The sequence below is a fragment of the Macaca fascicularis genome, chromosome 7 (genome assembly GCF_037993035.2).
Source record: "Macaca fascicularis isolate 582-1 chromosome 7, T2T-MFA8v1.1".
Classification (NCBI taxonomy): Eukaryota; Metazoa; Chordata; class Mammalia; order Primates; family Cercopithecidae; genus Macaca; species Macaca fascicularis.
This window is the reverse complement of record NC_088381.1, coordinates 144,403,572-144,428,291: the sequence shown is the minus strand read 5'-3', so window position 1 is coordinate 144,428,291 and position 24,720 is coordinate 144,403,572. Positions and strand designations below refer to the sequence as shown.

The following is a 24,720-nucleotide window of genomic DNA, read 5'->3' as shown; positions in this document are numbered from 1 at the left end:
CAGGGGGGTCAGGAAGTGTGTGTGTGGAGCTGGTACTGGTGCTCTCCCAGGACAAGAGGACCAAGTGCTAACAGCAAGTCCCCAGCCAGGCTCTTCACCCTTTGGGGGCCGGCCTGCATGCATGTGTGTGTGTGTGTGTGTGTGTGTGTGTGTGTGTCAGTGTGTGTCAAAATAAATAAATTATTTATTTATTTTGGTTCCTTTCAATTTGTTTTATGGCCCCAGCGGCTGGCTGCCAGCAAAGCCAGGCTGGCGGCCTTGCTTTGTAATTTTTTTAAGTGCCTCCTCGATAAAGTGATGAGATTAATCCATCAGAATTCCTGTGGTCTCTTGAGGAGGGCCTAGGAGCGTGCAGGAACAGGGACAGGACATTGGCGGCACACACACATGCAACTGAGGTGTGGAAGTTTTGGGGATGAGTTCTCTCAGGACAGGGACACAGCCAATGGTTAGCAAAAATTCCAGGTTCTAACCTGGGAGTGTATTCAGTATAGACAGGTGCACACTCCACTTTGGGCACATCACCTAACTTCTCGGAGCCTCAGTTTCCTCATCTGTAAAATGGGTACAGTTCCCAACTCATAAAGTTCTTATCTAAAAAGTTCCCCAGATTCAGGCCAGGCACAGCGGCTCATGCTTGTAATCCCATCACTTTGGGGAACCAAGGCAGGAAGATCACTTGAGGTCAGGAGTTTGAGATCAGCCTGGCCAACATGGTGAAACCCCATCTCTACCAAAAATACAGAAAATTAGCCAGGCGTGGTGGTGGGCATCTGTAATCCCAGCTTCTTGGGAGACTGAGGCAGGAGAATCGCTTAAACCCAGGGGGCAGAGGTTGCAGAGATCATGCCATTGCACTCCAGCCTGGGTGACAGAGTGAGATTCCATCTCAAAAATAAACACATAAAAAATAAACGTTCCCCGGATTCAGTGGCAGAAAGCATACGAAGGTCTTAGTGAAGTGCAGGCACTGGCAAGCAGGCCACCATGGCTGCTCTGCTTATTTTTATATTCAGGCAGATCTTAAACAGCAGGAGTGTCCAATCTTTTGGCTTCCCTGGGCTGCATTGAAGAAGAATTGCCTAGGGCCATGCATAAAATATAATAATGATAACTGATGAGCTAAACAAAACAAAACAAAAACACTCATCCTGTTACAAGAAAGTTTATGAATTTGTGTTGGGCCGCATTCAAAGCCATCCTGGGCCACAGGTTGGACAAGATTGTCTTACAGCATAGACACAACCACAGGATTCCAGGGTAAGCCTTTTCTAGGTGTCGGATCCGAGGCTAGCCACCAACTCTGATATTTGAGAACATTAAGGTCTGCCTCCCATCCCTAGACCTCAGAGTGGATGCTGCCGGTGCCTGTGGGAGGGAGGCAGGTACTGGTAGAACCTGACCTAGACTTCTCTGTGACCTTAAGGCGGAGGGGTAACCACCGCCATCAGCTCTCTTTGATCCTGTGCTTCCCTGGGAGAAGGAAATCCCAGGGGCATCCCCCTCAGCTGCTCACGAACAGCTGCAGGGAGGAGGGAAGCCCTGCCATGGACTCAGGGAGGGGGTTGCTAAGCTCAGACAAATAGCTCTCAGGGACCTGTGGCCTCAGAGGCTGCTGGCTAATGACAGAGCTCAAGTGGTACCACTCTATGCATCTGGTGTGAAAGGGCTGGGGTGATGGTCACTCAGTTCCACTCCCTTATTTACTCACCCCTGGAGACAGGGACCATCCCTTTCATCTCTGTGTTGCCCAGGGTCCTCTGCCCTCCCGATGCTCCCCTCACCATGAGCTGGATGATCTCATTCATGCCACTGGCTTCCACTATCACTTAATTGGCAATGATCTGCAGCCCGTGCCCATGCCCTTAGAGCCACCTGCCTGCTCATGTGTCTACCTGGATGTCCCCTGGGCCCTCCTCTTTCTCAAACTTAACCCATCCTCATCCAACCTGTTCCTCTTACTGTATCCCTTGTCTCATCAATGGGATGACTAGCCACCTGCAACCGGTCAGAAATGAAGGGGCCTCCTGGATTTTTCCATATCTACCCCTAAGATTCTTTTCATCTTACTTCCTGATACCTCCTCTCTCCCTCCCTTCTGCAACAGTCCTAGTTTCACACTCATCACCCCTTCTGACTACTGTCATGCACTAGCCTGTCTCCATTTCCCTTTCCAATCTATCCTCCACACTGCCTCCTGGAGGTCGGTTAATAACTTTCCCAGGCAAGTTTACCGGTTCTCTGGCTCATCGTAGTACATAGAGCACACCTGTCTACACATCATCCCAAAAGTCCACTAACTGGCAGGACAGGAGTGGGAACTGTCTCAGAGAATGAGGAAAGTAGAAACCTAGGTAGCTAAAGCAAGGGATCCAGATAAGAAATAAGCTAGCCACACTGCAAAACCTCAGAAAGTGTCAGGCATTGAAGACTCAATATACAGCGGCATCAGGAGCTAGAAGACAAAGCTGCAATGGTGTCCAAATTCTGAGGGACAATTATTTTCTTTTCCTTCTTTTCTTTCTTTCTTTTTTTTTTTTTTTTTTTTTTTTGTGAGATCGAGTTTCACTCTTGTTACCCAGGCTGGAGTGCAGTGGTGTGATCTCGGCTCACTGCAACCTTGGCCTCCCAGATTCAAGCGATTATCCTGCCTCAGCCTCCCGAGTAGCTGGGACTACAGGCGTGCACCACCAAGTCCAGCTAATTTTGTATTTTTAGTAGAGACAAGGTTTCTCCAGGTTGGTCAGGCTGGTCTCGAACTCCTGACTTCAGGTGATCCGCCCACCTCAGCCTCCCAAAGTGATGGGATTACAGGCGTGAGCCACTGTGCCTGTCCAAGGACAATTATTTTCAACTAGAATTCTGTACCAAACCAAGACATGAATCTAATGTGAAGGTTGGAGGATGGAATAGAGGCATTTCCACATATACAAGGTATTGCCAATTTTACCTCTCCTATACCTTTTGAGGGCGCCCATGAACTACGTGCTTTCCCCAGAGAAGGAATGAACCAAAAAAAAAGGAAGAGGTAGGATCCAGAAAACAGGGAATACAACCCACGAGAAAAGTCAAGGACATGTCAAGAAGGAAATGGCAATAGGCAAAATAGATTATTTTGTGAATATAACCATATTAGGACAGTGGGATTGTGTGTGTGTGTGTGTGTGTGTGTGTGTGTGTGTGTGTGTTGGGATGGGTTGTGTAACTGGAGCTAACTCGTCTTCCATAACAGAAAGTCAAGAAAGAAGGTAAAAATTGCTGTCAGCAAATATAGCTATAAAATCACAATATTACTAAATGATAGAAGAAGAGATTTTTTTAAATGGTTAACTCTGGATTGGAGTGGGAGGAGAATGGGTAGTGCCAGTGACTGCGATCTTTCATTATACAACATATATATATATATAAATATATATTTATATAAACATATATGTATGTTTTTTGTTGGGTTTTTTTTTTTAAGACAGAGTCTCTTTCTGTCGCCCAGGCCGGAGTGCAGTGGCACAGTCTTGGCTCACCACAGCCTCTGCCTCCCAGGTTCAAGCAATTCTCCTGCCTCAGCCTCCCAAGTAGCTGGGATCACATGCACCCGCCACCACACCCGGCTAATTTTTGTATTTTTAGAAGCAATGAGGTTTTACCATGTTGGCCAGGCTGGTCTCAAACTCCTGGTGATCCGCCTGCCTCAGCCTCCCAAATTGCTGGGATTACAGGTGTGAGCCACTGTGCCCGGCCTAAAAGTTATGTTTCTTTTATACTCTTTAAACTATTTGCATACCTTATTTTGAAAAGAATTAGAAATAAATTTAAAGTATAAATTTAAGAAATTCTCCAACTGTTGTCCCCCAGAGCAGGGAACAAAATCTAAACTCCAGGGCAAAGCCTACCGGGCCCTTTATGATCTGACCATTTCCAACTTGTCCATCCTAATCCCTTCTCACTGAGGCCTCCAGTTCGTAGGCTCCAGCAGACCTGAACTATCAGTAAGTATAATAGTTCATGGATCTCATGGAGCCCCCAGCCCTCCCATGCCTCCCTCTACCTGAAACTCCTCATGTGGTCCACCTGGCCAGCTCCTCGTTGGAGCCACAGCTCTCACATGGCCTCCTTGGTGACACTTTCTTCCCTTGTGCCCCAGACAGGCTCACATGTTTCTCCCCACCACCCCATGCCCACACTGAAAGCAGCTACCTTAGTGTTTCCTAATCACATTTGTACCTGTGGGCCTCCCTTCTGAACTGCGTACTTTTTGGGAATGGAGATTATTATGTTTTTCATTTCTGTATCTCAAGTACAGTATCTCAATCCTGGTACCTGATTAATATCTGTTGAATAGATAATGAATGCAAATGAATCAAAAGCAAGAGCCCCCACCCAGAGAATCCTAGAATTCCACAACAGTGACCTTTCAGCTACCAAATGCAATTGTCTCCTCTTGGTCTTTCTCCTCCTGGTCCTTCCTGAAGCAGAAGACACCCATTGCCACCCTCTTAAAACAGACTATTTGGTTAGATTTCATCTCCCTTCTCTCTGCAGGGACTCTTGCAACATCTCTGACCACTTCTATATGGATTTCATCAGCTCTGGGGTGCTTGCTTTCTTTTGTTTTTTTAGTCGCCTGGTTTGTAATGAACTAAGATGCTTTCAATGGTAAGATGCATCAGTCAAGAAAGAAAAAAGAATCCACCAATTAGGCTCATGCCTGTAATCCCAGCACTTTGGGAGGCCACGGCCGGCAGATCACTTGAGCCCAGGTGTTCAAGACCAGCCTGGACAACACGATGAAATCCCATCTCTACCAAAAATACAAAAAATTAGCCAAACCTGGTGGCGTGCCCCTGTGGTACCAGCTACTTTGGAGGCTGAGGTGGGAGGATCGCTTGAGCCCAGGGAGGTTGAGGCGGCAGCAAGCCAAGATTGTGCCACTGCACTTCGGCCTGGGCGACAGAGCGAGACCCAGTCTCAAAAAAAAAAAAAAAAAAGAGCTTTTTTCCAGATTTTATTTGATCCCATAGCCTTCTTACACATACATAAGAGAAAACACAAGAAAAAGAGATTGGTTAAAATATTGTTAAAACATCTCAGTTAGAGTCTAACTCTCTTGATTCATTTTTGATCAGTCACTGTTTTCAGGTTTTTTTCACAGACTCATCCTCTCTACTATCAAGGGCTTTGTTAAGAAAATGTTCACTGTTGTTTCAGGTCACTGGCCCCTACTCTGCAACTTTTGAGGTGCATTTGAGAGCAGCGACAACCAGGGAACGGCTGTCACCTGGTCAATGGTAACTGTGACAGGCAGCCCAATTCAGAGATGTAACTTGGAGAAAATGTGTGTCTTAGAACTGATGAAATATGGCACTCCTCAGTCTCCTTTCAGGGCCCCTCCTATGCTCTTTCTGTTCAGCAGGGTCCCTCAACCCTTCTCCTTCTAAAGAGCTTTCACTAGAACAGCAGTTCTCAAATTTGAGCTTGCATGAAGCTCACCTGAAGGGCTGGTTAAATCAGATTGCTGGGCCTTGCCCCTCAGTCTTAGATTCAGTATGTCTGGGGTGGGGCCCAAAATTTGCATTTCTAAGAAGCTCCCAGGTGTAGCCTTTGCTGCTGGCCTGAGGGCCACACTTTGAGAACCACAGCCTAGAGGATCTCCTTAGACCTAAAACCCCACTCAAGATTTTGCTTCTGGGCTGTAATTCTAAACTCTCCAGGGTCTCTGTGAACTTATCAAACTCAGTATGTCCAAAACTTTACCCATTATCTCATGCTCCTTCCCACCCTGACTCCCCCAGCTAATGAAATTGTTCCTTCTGGGTATGTATGTTTCCCCCCAATGGCCTTGCCATCTCCCTAGTAGCCTAAATTAGAAATCTAAGAGTCCTCCTTCCCTCAGCGTCCACAATCCAGTCACTATCCTTTTAATACTGAACCCACTTTTTTTTTTTTTGGAGACAGAGTCTCACTCTGTTGCCCAGGCTGGAGTGCAATGGCCTGATCTCAGCTCACTCTGCCTCCCAGGTTCCAGCGATTCTCCAGCCTCAGCCTCCCAAGTAGCTGTGATTATAGGTGTGCGCCACCAAACCTGACTAATTTTTGTATTTTTAGTATACGTGGGGTTTCACCATGTTGGTCAGACTGGTCTCAAACTCCTGACCTCAAGTGATCTGCCGCCTCAGCCTCCCAAAGTGCTGGGATTACAGGCGTGAGCCACCGTGCCCGGCCTGAATCCACTTTGGAAAGTACCTCAAGCCTGACTTCTCCTTCTAGGCCTTTTGCCCCATCTTGGTTTGGACGGCCCTAACTGCATTGTTAAAATTGCTTCCTGTGGCTGATGCGGTGGCTCACACTTGTAATCCCAGCACTTTGGGAGGCCAAGGCAGGCGGATCATGAGGTCAGGAGTTTAAGACCAGCCTGGCCAACAGAGTGAAACCCCCTTCCTACTTAAAATACAAAAATTAGCCAGGTATGGTGGCATGCACCTGTAGTCCCAGCTTCTTGGGAGGCTGAGGCAGGAGAATCGCTTGAATCTGGGAGGTGGAGGTTGCGGTGACCCAAGACCATGACATTGCACTCCAGCTTGGGTGACAGAGTGAGACTCCATCTCAAAAAAAAAAAAAAAATTGCTTCCTACTGGGCACAGTGGCTCACACCTGTAATCCCAGCACTTTGAGAGGCAAAGGTGGGAGGGTCATGAGGTCAGGAGTTCAAGACCAGCCTGGCCAACACAGTGAAACCCTGTCTCTACTAAAAATACAAAAAAAAAAAAAACAAAAAAACCCCACAAATATTAGCTGGGAGTGGTGGTACACACCTGTAATCCCAGCTGCTGGGGAGGCTAAGGCAGGAGAATCGCCTGAACCCAGGAGGCAGAGGTTGCAGTGAACCGAGATTGCACCACTGCACTCCAGCCTGGGCAACATAGCAAGACTCTGTCTCAAAAATAAATAAATAAAATAAAATTGTTTCCTCACTGGGCTCCCAGCCCCTAGCATCTACTGCTTCCACATCATCATTCCTATTGTTGTCTGAATTATCTTGCTGAAAGGAGATCTGATTAATTCCCTGCTCAGAAGCCTTCAATGAATTCCCATTGCCAAGCATATCTAACAAAACAAATACTATTTATTTCATGTGCCAGGCACTCAGTTACACCCTCACATGCATGTCTCATTTCATTTTTGCAACAACACTGTAGGGGCAGGAACTATTTATTAGCCACATTTTACTGATACGGACATTAAGACTCAGAAAAGCTAAGTCACTTGCCCAAGGTGATACAACTAAGAAATTGTGAAGCTGAGATTCTAAGCCTGGTTAAATAGCCCTCAAATCTTAAATATGACTCCTTACTTAGTGTTCCTTACCACGACCTGTGAAGCCCGGTGCAGTCCAGTCCCATGCTGTTTTTCCAGCCCATCATCCACCACTGAGCCCCCTCCTCTCTTGCTGCCAAGCATGTTTACCTTCCACTCTTGAGAAAGTGTCCCTTCTTCCAGGAAGCCCTCCCTGCCCTCCAGAAGGTATGAACCTTCTCTGAACTCTATGTGTCACCTAAGTCACAGGCTGACCACATTCTGACTTGCACCCTGGCTGTGTCTCCAGAAAGAGGAATTGTGATTTGTTCTGTCATTTGCCAGTGCCCTGCAGACAGCTAACATTTTGTGGGTTTAATGGGCTCTTGTTGTATAGATGAGGAAACTGAGGCCAGAGGAACTCAGTCCTTGCTTGCCCAATGTCAGCCAGTTGGCTAGTGACTGGGCTGGGACCAGCACCTAGCTCCCGACTCCTGCCGACTCCTGCCCTTGTCTCTACACCCCTATCTTGTGTCTCCCGAGATCCGGGATCTGGATCCGCCAGCTGCATTCTCCGGGACAAAAGACCTGGAGGCTACCCAAGGTGGAATAACCCATCAATCACCCCCCTTCCTATCTCCTAGGGGAGTTTTCTTCCAAGCCTGCATCTGGGCCCCAGGTGAATGGAGGAAGCACTGTGCCAGGCCTCTTTCTTACTTGTTCCTTTTTGTTTTAAGTTAGAGACCCAGGAGTTGCTCAAAGGACTCCCAGTGGCCTGTGCAAAGTTGGCCATCTACCCTGGGAACTCAAGAAGTGCAGACTGGCTTTACCTAACCGCACAGCCCCTCATGGCCATGTATTGTATGTTAGTCAATGGCTGCTACTCTACCTAGGAAAAAACCCAAGTGCACCACTTACCATGGCCCCTGGACTTTGTGCATCCTCTCCAGCCCCTTCCACTTCGTCTTTGCTCACTGACACTAGTCATGTTGGTCCTGCTGTCCTGAAACACACTGGCTTTTTCCTCTGCCTGGAACGCTGGTCCCAGGATTCCTTGATGAGCTTCGGCTTACTTTAAAAGTTGCCTTATTAGCACAGCCTTTCCTAATCCTCTTTCAAAATGAGACCCCCTTTCTCAATCACTCCCTGGTCTCATCATTGTTTTTTCTCCTTCATAACACCTGTCTCAGTCTGTCACCATGATTCATTATTTATCGTATTTATTGTCAACTTTCCCCCCTACAATGCAAGCCCACTAGGGTGGGGGCCATAGGACTGCTTGAGCCCAGGAGTTCGAGACCAGTGTAGGCAACGTAGAGAGACTCCATCTCTACAGTTTTTTTTTTTTAAATAAATTAGCCGGGCATGGTGCTGCATGCCTGTAATCCCAGCACCTGAGAAGGCTGAGGCAGGAGCCCAGGAGTTTGAGGCTACAGTAAGCCATGATCATGTCTCTGCACTGAGCCTGGGCAACAGAGCAAGACCCTGTGCCAAGAATAAAAAAAAAGAAAAAAAGAGAGAAAATTGCTTATGATTTGAGTCTTTACAAGGTCTCACATCAGAGGTGCTATTAAGTCAATCACTTTGTACTGAACAACAATCTACAATTTGGGAAGACACATGGCCCTAAGAAGACCTCAATCAATGCTACTTGCCTGAGTGAATCACTAACAAAGGGAGTAAATAAAAATACACTTTTTTTTCTTTTTCTTTTTTTTTTTTTTTGAGACGGAGTCTTCCTCTGTCACCCAGGCTGGAGTGCAGTGTGTGATCTTGGCTCACTGCAACTTCTGCCTCCCGGGTTCAAACAATTCTTGTGCCTCAGCCTCCCAGGTAGCTGGGATTACAGGCATGTGCCACCATACCAAGCTAAGTTCTGTATTTTTAGTAGAGATGGGGTTTCACCGTGTTGGCCAGCTGGTCTCCAACTCCTGGCCTCAAGTGATCCACCTGCCTCAGCCTCCCAAAGTGCTGGGATTACAGGCATAAGCCACCGTGCCTGGCCTGGGAGTAAAGAAATTTAACACAAATTTAGTTGTTCCCAGGAAAATAATCTTACAAGTGTTGGGTATCAAAAGCAGTATGTACCTGATACATTGTGGATATCCTGATCATAAGTCAACAAAAATAAAGAAAGAACTCCCCTAATGGTGTAGGACGTATACTTATGGCTTAAAATAAAAAAATTTTAGGGATAGCAGCACATACATTCTCATAAAATTTCAATTAACTGATGGAAATGAAGGCAGCACACTGAAACACCGTGTTAAATGACTCAAAAAACTCTAGAGAAGGAAAACAAAGACATTTGTATCAAAGATTCATTTGATAAGCCTTCCTTCACAAAATATGTGTAGAAAAACAACTTTTCAAAAATAATATGTTGTTTTCCATAAGGTAATTTAAAATATACAAGCGTAACTAAGTAATATATTGTTATAAGCAGACATTTGACTATTTTACCTAGATCCCTTAAAGTTTGCATACATGCAAACTGGCCCAACTTCTTCAGTTTGTCCTCCCTGGGAAATGGGAGATCACTTTGTTTGGGGATTGCATTGTATTTGGACACACTGAGAACCTCCTACATGCCAGGTACTGTGAGAAGACATGGGGTTAAGTGAAAATCAAAGTAAATGTGGGCTGGGCACAGTGGCTCACATCTGTAATCCCAGCACTTTTGGAGGCTGGCAGATCACTTGAGACCAGCCTGGCCAACATGGTAAAACCTCGTCTCTACTTAAAAACACACACACACAAAATTAGCCAGGTGTGGTGGCGTGCACCTGTAATCCCAGCTACTTGGAAGGTTGAGGCAGGAGAATCACTTGGACCTGGGAGGCGGAGGTTGCAGTGAGCCGAGATTGCGTCATTGCACTCCAGCCTGGGCAACAAGAGGGATACTCGGTCTTAAAAAAAGAAAAAAAAAAAAAAGTAAGTAAATGTAACCCTGTGCCTTAGGAGCTTACAATCTTCTTGGGGTATCAGACAAAAAAAGGCAATAACCATACAGTGGGATAAGGGTGGTGTGATAGGCAAACCTTTTCAGGGCATCCAGGAGGAATGAGAGGAGAGAATCAGAGAAGGCTTCCTGTAGGAAATGCCCACTAACTGGAGACCTAAGGGACACAAGCTGGGAGTAGAGGTTGGGAGTAGGTGCAACAGAGAGAAGAGTGTATACAAAGTCTAGAAATTGAAAGCATGGAATAAAATCTGAGAACTAGAAAACAGAGCAATCAGGGTGACCACAGCGTGCAAAAGAGAGTGTCATGAGACGTGGGGCAATCCCAGAGGGCGTCCTCAGCCATGTTCTGGAGCTTCGATTCTCCCCACAAGAAAGAAGGGAGACATGGTCATATGTGTGTCCAGGCTGGGAAAGGCCGAGCCTGGTAGCAGGGAGAACAGGTAGGAAGCGGTGGGAGTCAGTAGTGGCCTGCGCTGAAGCAGGAGAAAGAAGACAAGCTGCTGGGTCAAGTGATCTGAAGGAGGGAGAATGAACAGGACTTGGCCACTGGGATGTTAGTTTGGGGTGGGGGTTGGTGGGCGCTGGGACAGGAAGCAGAGTTAAAGGTAAGACCCAGGTGTCTGACTTGAACACGGAGGGCTGATGCAGGCACTGTATTGGGAACACAAGGAGAAATGGTGATGGAAGGAAAACCGCTTCTGTTTAAGACTTCGTGCAACTGGGGTGCTTCTGGGACATCCAAGTGGAAATGTTCATTAGGTGTGAAAGAAATGGAGCTTGGGGAAGAGGATGACAGCAAGACCTATGGAATTAGCATTCATCCTGATTTCAGAGACAACAGAAGCCATGGATATGAGAAGGAAGATGCTGGGCACAGAAGCTGGGTCAAGAACTGAGAGGAGGAAGAGAGGAAGAATCAGAGTTGAAGGTAGAGGTAATATATATATTACAAGATTGGAGATACTAGAGATAGTTGAATGCTGATGGAAGGAAGGAAGGAAGGAAGGAAGGAAGACTTTAGAAAATGAGCAGGGGAAGACAAACGAGAGGAGGTAATAGGCGAGAGGGTCTCAGGAGGAGGGAAGGAGGTAGGATTCAAAGCCCTAGAAGAGCTGAGCCTGGGGTAGGAGACATCTGTTCCAGCAGTGAGTGAGTTGCAAGAAATAGCTGCGGAATCAGTGAACGGAAGCAGCTGCGGACAGGGAAGAGAGTGCCTTGGTTTGGCAGCAGGAAGCTGAGGGAGTTCTAGTTTCTCAATAAAACAGGAGGCAGAGTCATTGCTGAGACAGACACCGGGTGACAGGGTCAAGGTTATTACAAAGGTTTTCATTACGGTGGAGTCAGTGTCACTTAGCCCTAAGTCCCAGAAGCAGCTGACTTTGCCAGCCACAGAAAGTGGCTCCGTCTCTCAGAGGCAGTCCTATCGCCTAAATTCAGGAACCTGATGTATAAACTCAGGGATGCGGTCCAAAGAGAGCACACATACAAGGAGAAATTGATCTGTCTGCCTGACCTGCAAATTCACTCCTTGCAGAAGACCTGCAGGGGAACTAGATCCTAACCAGAAAGATATTAATCAGATAAACGGAATGTTTAATCACATCAGGCTGTCCCTAGGCTAAGACTCCCCTTTCCTAGGAGTGGTGGCTTTGCCTAAGTATGTCTGTTTTTTTCTATGCCTCCAGGGCTGGCCAATCCTTGTTAATTGGCACTTTTTTTTTCTTTAGATATGCTAGTAAATGCAATCAGGTTGAGTTCTATCTCATCTGACTTGGAGCCATTCTGTTCCTTCAGGAAGGTGCCTTCATCTGTCTATGAGCTCATTTATTCTCAGTGAGTGTCGTCATACTCAGTGAGTGTCATCATAGCCCCCAGTGACCAAAAAAAAAAAAAAAAAAAAAAAAAAAAAAAAACCCTCCCTTTCATAGCATAGAACTGGGCAGGGCTGGAATAAACACTAACATGCACTACTGGGAGTTGATTATAGGTCTCTGAGAGCCAGGGGACTGAATCTGCCTAGTTCAATGCAGTGCAGAGGAGTGTTTCAGGTTTTGTGGATCAGGCCATCTCTATTGCAACTATTCAGCTCTGCTGTTGTAATGCTCAAGCAGCCACAGACAATATGCAAACAAATAGGTGTGGCTGTGTTCCAACAAAACTTGATTTATACAACCAAGGGTGGCCAGCTTGCAGGCTGTAGTTTGCCCATCTTCCCCCTCTTCCCTCCCACCACCATTGTACTACCAGCCAAGAACATGGTAAGGGCTCAATAAAGATGGGTGGGCTCGGCGCAGTGGCCCATGCATGTAATCCCAACACTTTGGGAGGCTGAGGTGGGTGGATCACTTGAGATCAAGAGTTGGAGACCAGCCTGGCCAACATGGCGAAACCCCGTCTCTACTGAAAATACAAAAATTAGCCAGGTGTGGTGGTACAAGCCTGTAATCCCAGCTACCTTGGGAGGCTGTGGCAGGAGAATTGCTTGAGCCTGGGAGGCGGAGGTTGCAGTGAGCCAGGATTACTCCACTGAACTCCAGCCTGGGCAACAAAGTAAGACTCTGTCCAAAAAGAAAAAAAAAAAAAGATTGGTGGAGAAGGAATGACTCTGTCTTAGTCTTTTTCCCTGAATCTATCATGACATCCTTGTTTCTGCAAAATATCCCCCCATATTAGTACAACCATTGGATTGAGCAGAAGGAAGTGATCTAAACAAGAGGTAAAGCGTGAGGTAACATGACTAACATGATTTGCAGAGCTTTTCTTTCTTTCTTTCTTTTTCTTTTTCTTTTTTGAGACAGAGTTTCGCTCTTGTTGCCCAGGCTGGAGTGCAATGGCAAGATCTCACTGCAACCTCCACCTCCCTGGTTCAAGCAATTCTGTCTCAGCCTCTCGAGTAGCTGGGAATACAGGCATGCACCACCATGCCCAGCTAGAGACAGGGTTTCATCATATTGGCCACGCTGGTCCTGAACGCCTGACCTTAGGTAATCCACCTGCCTTGGCCTCCCAAAGTGCTGGGATTACAGGTGTGAGCCACAGTGCCGGGCCGCTTTTTTTTTGTTGGTTTTTTTTTTGTTTGTTTGTTTGTTTGTTTTTGTTTTTAAAGAAACTCCAGCTCTGTTGCCCAAGCTGGAGTGTAGTAGCAGGATCATAGCTCACTGCAGCCTCCAAACTCCTGGGCTCAAGCAATCCTCCCACTTCAGCCTCCCAAGAAGCTGGGATTACAGGCACGAGCCACCATACCCAGCTAAGTTTTAAAAAATTTATTGTAGAGATGGGGTCTCGCTTTGTTACACAGGCTGGGCTGGGCTGGAACTCCTGGCTTCAAGGGATCCTCCTGCCTCAGCTCCCAAAGTGCTGCCATTACAGGCAGGAGCCACCACATCTGGCCCAATTTTCAGAGCTTTCCAAGAATTTACAGGCACTCGTGAATGGATCATTCCATGACTTAAGCCCTCTGTCCACATAATAGGACTTAAAAAAAAAAATGGCCTGAATATTAGGTGCTTAGGAGACTGTCCTGGTTTGGAGAACAGTGCTACACCTGTAGACTCATGGGCACTAAGCAGTAGATTCCAGCTACTTGGGCCAGACGCAGCAGCTCCTCCCTCTAATCCTAAGCACTCTAAGGCTGGGGCAGGAGAATTGCTTGCGGCCAGGAGTTTGAGACCAGCCTGGGCAACAGAGCAAGGTCTCATCTCTACGAAAACAAAACAAAACAAAAAACACAACAGATTCCAGCTTCTTAGGGACAGAACCACGTCCCTTTCTCTCCTGTTCTGCCTCTGCACCTTACTCAGAGAGGGACTCAAAGAATGCTCACTGAGTTCTGAGTTTGTCTCTGTGGTTGTCCAATTCTAGGTCATTTTTCTCCTCTCTGTACTTTTCCCATTTTTCCAGATTTTCTACAGTTGCTACATTTAGAAACAACAAAATCTGAGTGGGCATGGTGGCTCATGCCTATAATCCCAGCACTTTAGGAGGCCGAGGCGGGAGGATCACTTGAGGTCAGGAGTTCAAGACCAGCCTGGCCAACATGATGAAATCCTGTCTCTACTAAAAATACAAAATTAGTTGGGCGTGGTGGTGCATGCTTGTAATTGGGAGCTTCTTGGGAGGTTGAGCTGGGAAGTGGAGGTTGCAGTGAGCCGAGATCACTGCACTCCAGCCTGGACAACAGAGCGAGACTGTCTCAAAAAAAACAAGAACAAAACCTAAATCTTCGTTAGAACAAAACCAAAGAGTTAATAAAATAACCAGAGCAATCTGTCAGCCTTGAGTTTACTTTTCCCTGTCCTGAATATAAACCTCTTTCTGGTTACAAACTTGAAACTCTCCTTGTGGAAAGAGAAGAGGCTGCAGCAGTTCATTTCCAACTGCACAAATGCTGCTGTTTGTCTTTTGACTTCTACGAAGAGATCATTATCTTATTCACGGTAGCAAGTAATTAAGACTATTTACAAATCTTTCATTTGGACTCCTGACTTGCTGAGAACATTCGCAGACACCTGGGCAAGCATGCAATAGGATTTCTGAGTTTACACACATTCGCCTCTGCTTTCAAAAAATGTGATTCAAAACTCTCCAGCCCATCTAAGAACAACATGATGAGAAGAAAATGTGACTGCCTTCTAACAAGCAATTCTTCAAAAACTGACCTCAAAGAGTCTAAAATAATGGCAACCTCTCCAAGACCACCTTCCAATTTAGAAAGAAAAATGTTATCTTGGTAACTTCAACTGACTTAAACATTTTATGTTCCTCAAATATCTAATGATTTATATAAAAACCATCAGACTGGAGATTCTCATTCTTGGCTGAGGCAAGAGGCAGGTTCATCATGCAGTGTTTTTCAAATACGGAGATCCCAGGGCCTTCCCCCAGACTCAGACTCAGGGTGTATAAGGCGGGCAGAGATCAGGGTGCATTCATTTTTATATCCTGGAGGCCAGCACAGTGCCTGATACAGATGATGCTCAATAAATATTTGCTTGACAAAGATGGTAAAGGGGTCCTTCTGGGATAGTTAAGAAAACTGAGGTCTGGGGTTTCAGGAAGACTTGCTCTACTCTTCTGCATTGCTAGAATTTTTTTTTTTTTTTTTTTTTTAGACGGAGTCTCGCTCTGCAGCCCAGGCTGGACTGCAGTGGCCGGATCTCAGCTCACTGCAAGCTCCGCCTCCCGGGTTCACGCCATTCTCCTGCCTCAGCCTCCCGAGTAGCTGGGACTACAGGCGCCCGCCACCTCGCCTGGCTAGTTTTCTGTATTTTTTAGTAGAGACGGGGTTTCACCGTGTTAGCCAGGATGGTCTCGATCTCCTGACCTCGTGATCCGCCCGTCTCAGCCTCCCAAAGTGCTGGGATTACAGGCTTGAGCCACCACGCCCGGCCTGCATTGCTAGAATTTTTATCATGTTTATTTTTTTAAAACGGCTCATTTAAGAAATAAATCAATTTATGATCAGGCGTGGTGGCTCACGCCTGTAATCCCAGCACTTTGGGAGGCTGAGGCGGGTGGATCACTTGAGGTCAGGAGTTTGAGACCAGCCTAGCCAACATGGTGAAACCACATCTCTACTAAAAACACAAAAAATTAGCTGGGTGTTGTGGCTGGCACCTGCAATCCCAGCTACTTGGGAGGCTGAGGCAGGAGAATCGCTTGAACCCAGCAGGCAGAGGTTGCAGTGAGCCGAGATCACGCCACTGCACTCCAGCCTGGGTGACAGAGTGAGACTCCATCTCAAAAAAAAAAAAAAAAAAAAAAAAAAAATTAAAAAGAAATATATAACTAAAATAGCTAAAATAATCTGAGTCCTGTTAGAGCAAAACAATTATTGTTTTATTTAAATATATGTAGATTACAAAAGCCTATTCTATAAGATAAATGTGTTGTTTTCATAATATGTCTTAAGTTATATTGTTAAAGTGAAAATAATAATTACAAACATTTGTTTGGCACTTACTAGGTGCTAGGCAATATTCTAAGTGCTTTATATATATTAACTCACATAAGCTTTTTAATAGCTCTATGAGGTATGAACAATATCTCACTTTTTATTTTTATTTTTAAAATTTTTATTTATTTATTTTTGAGACGGAATCTTGCTCTGTTGCCCAGGCTGGAGTGCAGTGGCACCATCTCGGTTCACTGCACCCTCTGCCTCCTGGGTTTAAGCGATTCTCCTGCCTCAGCCTCTCAAGCAGCTGGGATTACAGGCACCTGCCACCATGCCTGGCTAATTCTTGCATTTTCAGTAGAGACAGGATTTCACCACGTTGGCCAGGCTGGTCTGGAATTCCTGGCCTCAAGTGATCCACCCTCCTCAGCTTCCCAAAATGCTGGGATTACAGGTGTGAGCCACCACGCCCAGCTGATATCTCACTTTTTAGATGAAGTAACTGAAGCACAGAGAGAAACAAGCAGCATGCCCAAGGTGCAGCTGTAAGGGGAAGATGGAACTCTCTGACCAGAAGCTCTGGTGGTTAGCCAATGCACCACACCATCTCAACTCATATGTGGAACTGGAAACATATCCAATCCTAATGTCCTCAATTGGTTTCATAAATAGATTGCCATCTGAAGAAACTTAAACACATATATATTTGTTGAATAAACAGAATCATCCCGGGGAAGCTCAGCCTGCCTCTTCTAAAAGAGAAATGAATGGGGTGGGTACATTCTGGGGAGAGCCAGGCAGGGCCCTGAAAAGAGATCTGATGCAGGGGCAGGATGGGTGGTTCCTGGGTGTTCTCCAGTTTGGTCTGCAGTTTCTGTGCCAGTTGGATGGCACCAGCTCATCGCAATGACCTGCATGAGTAGGGATTTTGTGTATCCTATCACCAGCACCTACAGCCTGGCCTGGTGCTTAGCAGGTGCTCAGCAGATACTTGACTAAACTGAATGAAAGCGCTGTATCCAGGGCCTGATGCAATTAAGAATCACAGCTATCAGCAAGGCATGGTGGCTCAGGCCTGTAATCCCAGAACTTTTGGAGGCCAAAGTGGGCCCAAGTGGATCACTTGAGTCCAGGTGTTTGAGACCAGCCTTGGCAACATGGTGAGACACCATCTCTACTAAAAATAAAATGAACTGGGTGTGGTGGTGTGCACCAGTTGTCCCAGCAGTCTCTCTGCCATGAATTTGATAACAGCCTTGTTGGGGCAGGCCCACCATTCCCCCCAATTCACTTCGTGGTGACTTTACAGAGCAACCCACCAGGGTTCTTACACTCCTTTGTTAGACTGATTCACTCTAGTACCCACAGAAAGAGGCTGCCACCCCCATGGCCATTGGAATGTGACTCAACTGATATGTAAATGTATTGAAAAAAAGCTTATGGGTGTGGTGGCAGCCACTGTAGTTCTAGCTACTTGAGAAGTTGAGGTGGTAGGATGGCTTGAGCCCAGGACTTCAATGCTGCAGTGTGCAATAAGCGTGCCTGTGAATAGCCACTGCACTCCAGCCTGGGCAATATAGCAAGACCCTCATCTCTCTCTCTTTTTGAGATGGAGTCTCACTCTGTTGCCCAGGCCGGAGTGCAGTGGCCCAATCTTGGCTCACTGCAACCTCTGCCTCCTGGGTTCAAGTGATTCTCCTGTCTCAGCTTTCCTGGTAGCTGAGATTACAGGCACTTGCCACCACACCCAGATGATTTTTTTTTTTTTTTTTTGTATCTTTAGTAGAGACAGAGTTTCACCATGTTGGCCAAGCTGGTCTTGAACTCCTGACCTCAAGGCCCACCTTGGTCTCCCAAAGTGCTGGGATTACAGACGTGAGCCAGTGTGCCTGGCCCAAGACTCTCATCAAAAGAGAAGAGAAGAGAAGAGAAGAGAAGAGAAGAGAAGAGGGAGGAGAGAAGAGAAAAAGAAAAGAAAAGAAGATCTTAAAAGATAGGTCAGACTGGGATCCAGACACAATGAGTTACTGTCCTGATTCCAACAGGCCTGAGTCTTCTACAATGAGAAAATACTCACATATTATTTGGTTTTTTGTTTGTTTCTGAGACAGGGTCTTGCTCTGTCTTCCAGGCTGGAGGGCAGTGGTGCCATCACAGGTCACTGCAGCCTCAGACTCTTGGGTTCAAATGATCCTCCCTCCTCAACCTCCCAAGTAGCGAGGACTAGAGGTGTGTGCCACCATGCATTAATTAAAAAAAAAAAAAATTTAGTGTTGGGGTCTTACTGTCTTGCCCAGGCTGGTCTCAACTCCTGGCCTTGAGCTATCCTCTGGCCTTGGCCTCCCAGAGTGCTGGGATTACAGGCATGAGTCACGTCTGGCGTTTTACTTGTATAAGTAAGAAAGACAAAACAAGGTGAGGGACTCTTCATATGTCCCACAAGTCTGGAATTGCAGGGCAAATTATGTTGTGTTTTTCCCCGGCACAAAATACACTTTTTGAGGGACACACATTTGACAGTGTACCCCACACCAGTGAGAAGCACCTAGGGTTTGGCATTCCTGTGGATTTTCTTTTGGTTTTCTGGGGCTCTGCATGGGGGAACTAAGGGGGTGGGGAACGCATGTCATCTCAACAACAGTCTTGCAGCTGTCCAGTCCCAGAACGAGAAGCCCTGAGCAAGGGAAAAGGCGCCCCACAGAAGTACTGCTCCAACAGCGCCCAGAACTGGCAGTTTCTGGGAATTCCTAGGGCTTCTGCTGGACCCGCAGGCAGGGCTGCCACCCCCCACCCCGCACCCAGGCTCCGCGAGGCCCACCACGCACCTTGGATGGTCCTCTTGAAGAAGGCTTTGCAAGCCTCACAGGAGGCGACGCCGTAGTGGTAGCCAGAGGCAATGTCCCCGCACACAAGGCACAGGCGCTTGGGGATGGCGTTGAGCATGTACTCGCACTTGATGGCCGAGTCTTCCATGATGCCGCTGGCACAGTCCTCGTAGCTCTTGCGGCATGGGGTGCCTCCCAGCCCGGCGCCTGCAAACATGGGTGGCGAGTCCAGACCGTTGGCGTGGGTGCCCAGGGCCAGGCCAAAGCCACCGCTGGCGTCGGACGAGCCACTGGGGCTGTGGTGGCTGAGGGCATCGATGCCCGAGGACGGGCTGGACGGCTCAGTCTTGATGAAGGAGCCGCAGCTGGAGCCCAGGTGCCTGTCGTCTGAGGACATCCTATTCAGCAGCCTGTGGACACAAATCGGGAAGTCAGCCCCAGCAAGATGCGGCGGGTGTGGCGGGCGGGTCCCACCCCGCAGGTAGGGTGGTTGGGAAGGGCTCTATGCTAAGGCTTTGGTGAGATAAAACAATGGTGGAGAAGGTCAACTGGTCTCCATTGGGCACAGCCGGCAGCAAGTTTCGGTCATTACCTCCAGAACCTTCTGAGGCCTCAAAGAAACTTTATTTTGATCAATAAACTTCAGTGAACCAGGTGTGGTGGCTCACACCTGTAAATCCCAGCACTTTGGGAGGCTGAGGGGGGAGGATCATCGCTTGAAGCCAGGAGTTTGAAACCAGCCTGGGCAACATAGGGAGACCCCATCTGTTAAAAAAAAAAAAAAAAAATTATCCTGGCATGATGATGTATGCCTGTAGTCCCAGCTACTCAGGAGCTGAGGAGGCAGGATTGCCCAGGAGTTTGAGGCTGCAGCGAGCTCTGATTGCACCCCTACATTCCAGCATGGGGGTGGTAGAGTAAGACCCTATCTCCAAAAAAAAAAAAACAAAAAAAAAAAAACCTTCAGATTAGGCACCCTAGTTCTTTGCAAAGTTCTGGTTTGAGGGTGACACAAGATGGAAACTATTCACCCACAATGTTTGGCCAACCTTCCTGCACAACAATAATACACAATGATTACAATGTTATTTATTTGAGATGGAGTCTCTCTCTGTTGCCCAGGCTGAAGTGCAATGGGCCAATCTCAGCTCACTGCAAGCTCCACCTCCCAGGTTCAAGCGATTGTCCCGCCTCAGCCTCCCAAGTAGCTGGATTACAGGCACCCACCATCATGCTCAGCTAATTTTTGTATTTTTAGTAGAGACAGAGTTTCACCATGTTGACCAGGCTGGTCTCGAACTCCTGACTTCAGGTGATCCACCCACCTTGGCCTCCCAAAGTGCTGGGATTACAGGTGTGAGCCACCGCACCCGGCCAATGGCTGCAATTTAACAGTCCTGGCAGTCCAGCTTTGGCCCAGAGACTCTAAGTACAGTGGCTTGGAGCTTCCCTGGGACCCCTATCTTCACTAAGATCAGAACCAGAGGCAACAGGTCACTTGGCCAATTCAAGAAGGAATCTTGTGGCAAAGGTACCAGCCAGATTGGCTGCCCTCTGGGTTTTACAGCTGGTCCAGGCTTGGTATAAGAAGTCATGTCTGGAAGGTGGCTTCCAAAACCCCCTATTTCATTTCCCTTCTTAGACCCCGAGCAGACCAGCTTCTTCCCAGCCTGCCTGTCCCCCAAGAGACACGTCTCCAGTGGAAAGCTTGAGGGAGCATTCTAACCCCAACTCTGAGCATCCGCCAACTATTTCTACCCAGGAAGCCTCCCCGCCCACCCACAGAGTCCAGGTGAATTACCAGTGTGGCAAGATCACTGTGTGGGATAACAGAATGTTTCCTGTAAACCAAGCCCTTCTGCCCCGGCCACGCTGGTGGAGGAGAAGGTGGGCAAGCGTGTGCCCCTCCCACATACCAGCTCCCAGGATGAAGGGAGAGGACCTGTCCCTCTCCCAACATGGACAAGAAAGGCAGCTGAGCTCACACCTGAGGGATTAAGGTATGTGTTCGGAGACACCCAGCTGTGGGTCACATTCCAGCCAGGATTGAGTGTGAGGGCGGCCTGGGTGGTGTTGATCTGTCCCTGTCCTCGACAGGCTGCCTCACTCCCTGAGCCTCCTCTGTGGAGGTAGAGAGGAGGCTCCTGCTTATGCCTGGAGCAGGTGAAAGGAAAGAGGGAAAGATCTTGGAGAGGAGCAAAGGATAGGGAGGTCATAGGACAGCCTGCCAATGGAAAGACAACTTATGGGTGCCAGGGAGGATCTCTCCCTCTTATCACACCCACAGAGCCCACTCGCATCTTGCAACCCATGGCCGAACAGCAATGCCACAAAATGTGTCTGTGCAACCTTATGATGGGGAGAGGCCTCCACTGTCCCTGGTCTCACTAATGATTAATACAAATTAACTCCTCCTGGCTGGGCGTGGTGGCTCATGCCTGTCATCCCAGCACTTTGGGAGGCCGAGGTGGGTGGATCACTTGAGGTCAGGAGTTCGAGACCAGCCTGGCCAACATGGTGAAACCCCACCTCTACAAAAAATACAAAAATTATCTGTGCATGGGCTGGGCACAGTGGCTCACGCCTATAATCCCAGCACTTTGGGAGGCCGAGGCGGGCGGATCACAAGGTCAGGAAATCGAGACCATCCTGGCTAACACGGTGAAACCGGGTCTCTACTAAAAATACAAAAAGTTAGCTGTAGTCCCAACTACTTGGGAGGTTGAGGCAGGAGAATAGCGTGAACCCAGGAGGTGGAGCTTGCAGTGAGCCAAAATCGCATCACTGCACTCCAGCCTGGGCAACAGAGTGAGACTCCACCTCAAAAAAAAAAAAAGAAAATTATCCGGGCATGGTGGCACCAGCCTGTAGTTTCAGCTACTCGGGAGGCTGAAGCACGAGAATCACTTGAACCCAAGAGGTGGAGGTTGCAATAAGCCGAGATCGGGCCACTGCACTCCAGTCTGGGCAACAGAGCAAGACTCTGTCTCAAAAGTTAATTAATTAATTAATTAACCCCTCCTGAGGGGCTGCCCTTGACTATGGCCGAAGTCAAGGAACTCACTTTCCCACAGACCAGAAGCTGGGAGCTATAGACACAAAGATAAAAGATAACTTGAGGCTCCTACTCTCCAGAATTTCAGAACTCCCAAAATGCAGTGTGTGAAGACAGAGACTCCTGGGTCTCCTCTGTTCCCCACGGAATGTCCCTGAGTCCTCGGAGACACCCTCCTATGAGCCCCAGTCTCCTGGCTGATAATCTCCTCCAGGCCCTTCTACATCTCTGTGATCATCTCCCTGGGCACTGCCATACAACTTCTTCCCAACCACCAGTGGAGTCCCCAGGAAAGACCATCAGCCTGGCAAGGCCATCATTTGCCTGGGCATCTGATGGGCAGGCAGGGGTGCACCTTGCTCCTCGGGCACCCTTCCGGGAGGCAGGCAGAATAGAACTGACCACGCCCTAACTTTTAGTCCCCTCCTGCTCTCCTGATGGCTGCTTTAGGTTTTGCTTTTCACAGGAAGACCCTAGGGCACTGTGAAAAACCCTGCTGAGCAAGACAGCTCCCAGACCCCAGGGACCTTCAGCCCAAACCTTCCCCAGGCTGCAGAGGGCTCCAGAGATCTCCGGAGATACACTCAACATAAACAGTGATTACAGCAGTGGTGATGTAGTGAGCCAGTGCTCTATGTCCCCTGCTTCAGATCTGTGCCTTGATGGATAAGAGGCATTTGCCCCAAGGAAAGTAAATGGAAAGCTCCCAGCCCCTCCCAGGAGAGGGCAGCCCACGGTTTTCCCAGCTGCCTCCCCGCACCGTCTCATGGCTGGACAACCCTGAAGGACACCAGAGCAGGCAGCGGTTTGCTCCCCAAGCCTTGGTTTCCTCTTCTGCTCTCCTCCTTGATTCAGAAGGGTGCAAAGCATCCTGCAGTGTCGGGGCCCCACCTCCAGGCCCTCAATGGAGAACCCCCGGGCTGAGAGAGAAGTAAAGCAGATGCTGGCCTCTATCAGGGTTGGTGCAGAAAGCCCGCTATTAACTCTTTCAGGGTTGGTGCGGGAAACCCACTATTAATTTAGAGCCTGAATCCCAACTCGGGGGCGAGGTGGTCTAGTAATTTCAGTCCTCCAGCTTTCTCATTTCCATGACTTTTTTTTTTTTTTTTTTTTTTTGATATGGAGTCTCACTGTGTCACCCAGCCTGGAGTGCAATGGTGCGTTCTTGGCTCACTGCAGCCTTCCTGGGTTCAAGCGATTCTCCTGCCTCAGCCTCCTGAGAAGCTGGGATTACAGGCGCCTGCCACCACAACCAGCTAATTTTTGTATTTTTAGTAGAGACGGGATTTCACAATGTTGGCCAGGCTGGTCTCGAACTCTTGATCTCAAGTGATCCACCCCCCTCAGCCTCCCAAAGTGCTGGGATTACAGGTGTGAGCCACCGCGCCCTGCCTCATTTCTGTAACTATTATTTTGGCCTCCTCAGCACGCCTTTTCCAGGAACTGTCAATGTGTATTTTGGGCACCTACTATGTGCCAAGTGCTAGCCAGATAATGGGAACAAGACAGGAACAGCTCACGATCTCAAGGCGCTCATATTTCCATAGGAACAACAGACACTAAACCAACATAAATGCACAGAGCGCCAGAAAGGGCCATGCGGGTGCCCTGCTGATGGGGGCACTGCTGTGGTGCCTCTGGTCTTGCTTCATTCATTTGCTCATTCTTCATATTTTCAGACTATATGAAGATCCCTAGAAGGCCACAGCTTCTTTTCTGGGTTGAAATTCTTCCAGGCTCTTTCTTCTGCCTGTTTTCCTCACTCTCAGGGGCCGCCCGGCTGCCCCCTCAGAGGCTGGGCGGTGCTGGCGGCTGCCCATCATGCCCCAGCTGCACGCGAGACACCTTCTTCCGTGCCATCTTATTTAATCCTTACAGCCTGTCCGCTCTGCCCTCCTCTCCCCACCTTACAGAAGGAAAAGGCTGGCGCTTGGAGCCTGTCCCATTCGCTTGAGTCCTGGGAGAAGGAAAAGGCTGGAGCTCAGAGCCTGTCCCATTCACTCGAGTCCCGGGAGAAGCTGCGCTCCGAACCTGATTGCAGGTCCGTGTTCCTTGCTTCACGACACTGCCTCTCTGCTACCAGGCCTGGGCAAGAGCCGCTCCAGGCAAGGACCTCAGCTTTCCAACCCCCCAAAATGCAGACAATGTCTAATTGCCATCCAGAGTTCCAAACCCTAGAATCCTGTTACTGCTCTTTCTTTTTGTTTTTTTCTTTCTTTTATTTTCTTTGAGACGGAGTCTGGCTCTGTCGCCCAGGCTGGAGTGCAGGGGTGCGATCTCGGCTCACTGCAACCTCTGCCTCCTGGGTTGAAGAAATTTTCTTGCCTCAGCCTCCCGAGAGGCTGGGATTACAGGCGCGTGCCTCCACGCCTGGCTAGTTTTTGTATTCTGTTTTTTTAGTAGAGACAGGGGTTTGCCATGCTAGCCAGACTGGTTTTGAATTCCTGACCTCAAGTGATCTCCTGCCTTTACCTCCCAAAGTGCTGGGATTACAGGATGGGCCACCACCCCCAGCCTCACTGTTATTTCTTAACCTATAAAGTGTCAGAATAGAGAACTCTCTGGAAGCAGAAGGGGAGAAAGGCACAATGCTCTCTGGGCTACCTGGTTCCTGATGTACCAGAAAGGGGAAAGAAAGTTGCTGGAGAGGCCAGACCCTCTGGGAGACCTGCCCACTCCCTCCATCTGTCCT

The 24,720-nt window shown here is 48.1% G+C and overlaps 1 protein-coding gene across 2 annotated transcripts in view; it reads right to left on the bottom strand.

Moving 5' to 3' along the window:
• ESRRB (estrogen related receptor beta) overlaps positions 1-24,720 on the bottom strand; it is a 189,966-nt gene that overhangs the window by 42,757 nt on the left and 122,489 nt on the right. For both annotated transcript variants that reach the window (XM_015454025.4, XM_045396785.3), the window contains exon 2: positions 18,974-19,383. In XM_015454025.4, coding sequence (XP_015309511.1) covers positions 18,974-19,383 — 410 coding nt within the window. The remainder of the gene's footprint in view (positions 1-18,973; positions 19,384-24,720) is intronic.